General features: G+C 38.8%; 1 protein-coding gene across 1 annotated transcript in view; it reads left to right on the plus strand.

Annotated features, from left to right (window-relative positions):
• plcb1l (phospholipase C beta 1-like) overlaps positions 1-2,680 on the plus strand; it is a gene marked incomplete in the record, with an annotated part of 181,791 nt that overhangs the window by 99,458 nt on the left and 79,653 nt on the right. The window contains 2 exon segments of the mRNA XM_014009893.1: positions 1,290-1,390; positions 2,046-2,212. Of these exon segments, the coding sequence (XP_013865347.1) occupies positions 1,290-1,390; positions 2,046-2,212 (268 nt within the window).

Here is a 2,680-nt window from a genome sequence, read left to right on the forward strand (position 1 = left end):
ACTCTCAGACTGAAGAAGTCTCTTGGAGGAGAGACGAAACGTTTCATTAGAGAAGAACCCGTCCAGAAGACCTATACAATTTTTTTCTTTTTGACCAAGAATGCTGCTTGCCCACTTGCTATGTATATACAGGCAGAGTGTTTTTTCTCTAAAGCCCAGCTGCCACGATATTTTCAAAATTTATAAGACAGATTGACAGCTGTTGAACTTGTTTATGTTTTTCTTTTGAACTTGTATTCCTTCTGAGCCAAATTGATTGGAACTTTTTTGGGTTTTATTTATTTTCATTTGATGTGCTTTTATATAAAGTGGCTTTGCTTCCTCTGAAGCAATTAATTATTTCCATAAAAGTGTGCATATTTGTTTTGTTTGTTTCTTAAGACAAAAAGGGCAAAAAATAAATAAGTAAAACAAATTGGTGTTCAAAGTCAAATATTACCAATCCCTTTCAAAGGATTATGAGTTGAAGTATTTATACGTGACTTCTTAAATGCTTTAAAAAGTCAGAAAGGTGGCAAAAATACATGGAAAAAAATGTGCAAAGAGCAGAAAACCCGAGAAAAAGCAAAGGTCAAGTTTCCAGCAACTCACTATTTAGTTACATCAAGTTGCAAAGCAAGCTTGAAAACTTGTGAACCCTACAAAATCTGAGATTTACCTTTGACCTGCTGTTACGCTTGTTAGGAAACGGACCGAGAACACAGACGTACAATAGGAGCTCAAAACTAAATTTACTGTACGTTGTTATAAAAACAAAACGGCCGATGTGAAGGCAAATTCAGCTTACAAAATACTTGAGAAGGAGATCTTGGAGAAACATGAGGAGGACCAGTAATGCTCGAGTGGTGTGTGAGGTGAAAAAGAAAACAACCCAAACTGTCCTGAACACAAAAAACTGAACACAAGAGGATAAAACAATGAACCAATAAAACAGAAATTTACAAAAAAAACTGTCACAAAAACAGCAGAAAAACACAGCCTGCATGTTGAGGCTGTGGTTGCTGCATCACTCAAAGCTGACTAATAAAATTAAATATTTTGAGTTGCCATTTGCAGCATATCTGCAAAAATATTCTCTAAATATAAAAAGCACTACTTGATATTCACTTATTTTATGAAGCACATCTGAATACAAAGCTTATTTCTTCTTGAGTCTTAACAGTAAACGTTAGATTTATGGTTTCTACTATTCTTTGTGCAGCTTTTCCRCAGTGTCTCGTCTCACCTGCCGCTGCATCGTTTGTGTGCATGTGTGAGTTTAACAGCTGTGTCGTTGTCGTCCTCTGYAGAATGACTCCATCCCGCAGGAGGACTTCACTCCAGATGTGTACAACATGTTTCTGAACAACATCTGCCCTCGACCTGAGCTGGACCACATCTTCTCTGACGTGTAAACAAGCTCCTTCGCTACCAGTTTAGAATGATCAATGTGTTTTATTTTGTGTTTCAGTCATCTGTTGCTTTTTGTTTAGCAGTCCCATTGAAGACAGCTTCTTTTATCCGTGAAAGCAATAAATCATGACAATGAATTGGCCTTGATGTGGGACTCTTTAAGCCCCGCCGTTACCCCCCACCCCATCCCCTCCCCAAACTGTAGAGGCAGGACTGCCTGCTTGGCCCCGAGTGACTCAGATCATGAGCTGAGCCAGCATGACAGCACGACTGGTGTCACTGCAGGTCATAAATCTAGATTTTAATTACAGCTAAGTGAGRCGGCATAAGAGCCAGGAGAATATGGAGGAGTTAATTTAGTGAAACAGTTTCAGATATGAAAGGCATTTTAATCAGATCTTACAATTTACTGAAAGTCTTTAATCATCTTTTTATTCTTTTTTCATACTTTTCACTCCAGATCTGTGTCTTTACTGCAGCTCCTCCTCTCCTTTGTTTTGTTTTTTTAATTCCTCAGTTCTTAGTATTTGTCCTCATCTCCACATCTGTCTTGTGCAGCTGTTTGTTTTCTTTGACCTTCTTCATTTTATTTATTTTTTTGTTGTTGCTGTTGTCGTCGTGTCGCCTCTAACCCCCATCGGCCCTCTCCGCAGCGGGGCCAAAAGTCGACCGTACCTCACAGTGGAGCAGATGACGGASTTCATTAACAATAAACAGCGGGACCCCCGTCTGAACGAGATCCTCTACCCTCCCCTCAAACCAGAACAAGTTCAGCTGCTGGTGGACAAGTATGAACCGAACTCTCTGCTGGCACAGAAAGGTCAGTGGCTCAGCTTTGTGCCGCAAACGTGCTTGTGCGTTCACTGAAAAAACAAACTTTGGGGTGTAGTAACATTCATTTAATTCTTTTAAATTTTACAAAAAATATCAAAATCTCTAAACTACAAGAATTTACTAAATAAACAATACACATTATATTATATATGAGTATTACTGTACAAAAAAAGAAAATGCTAATATTATTTTACCAGTAATATTTAAGTGCTTTTCCTGGACAGCACATAAACATGAATATATTAAGTAATTTCTACTCTTCTGGGCCAAAACTGAGGGTGCATGCGCACCCAAAGGCTGCTGCTCCTCATTCCCTTGCGTCACTTTTCAAGGAGAGGACAAGACATGGTCGAAATTAAACACAAGTTGTCTGGTTTCTTTTGTTTGAATACATTTGTTGGTGTGCAATAGTTTGATGGCGTAATGTAGCCGGTGAATGTTAGCAGTGCTAGCT

This window comes from Austrofundulus limnaeus, unplaced genomic scaffold (assembly GCF_001266775.1).
Source record: "Austrofundulus limnaeus strain Quisiro unplaced genomic scaffold, Austrofundulus_limnaeus-1.0 Scaffold63, whole genome shotgun sequence".
Classification (NCBI taxonomy): domain Eukaryota; kingdom Metazoa; phylum Chordata; class Actinopteri; order Cyprinodontiformes; family Rivulidae; genus Austrofundulus; species Austrofundulus limnaeus.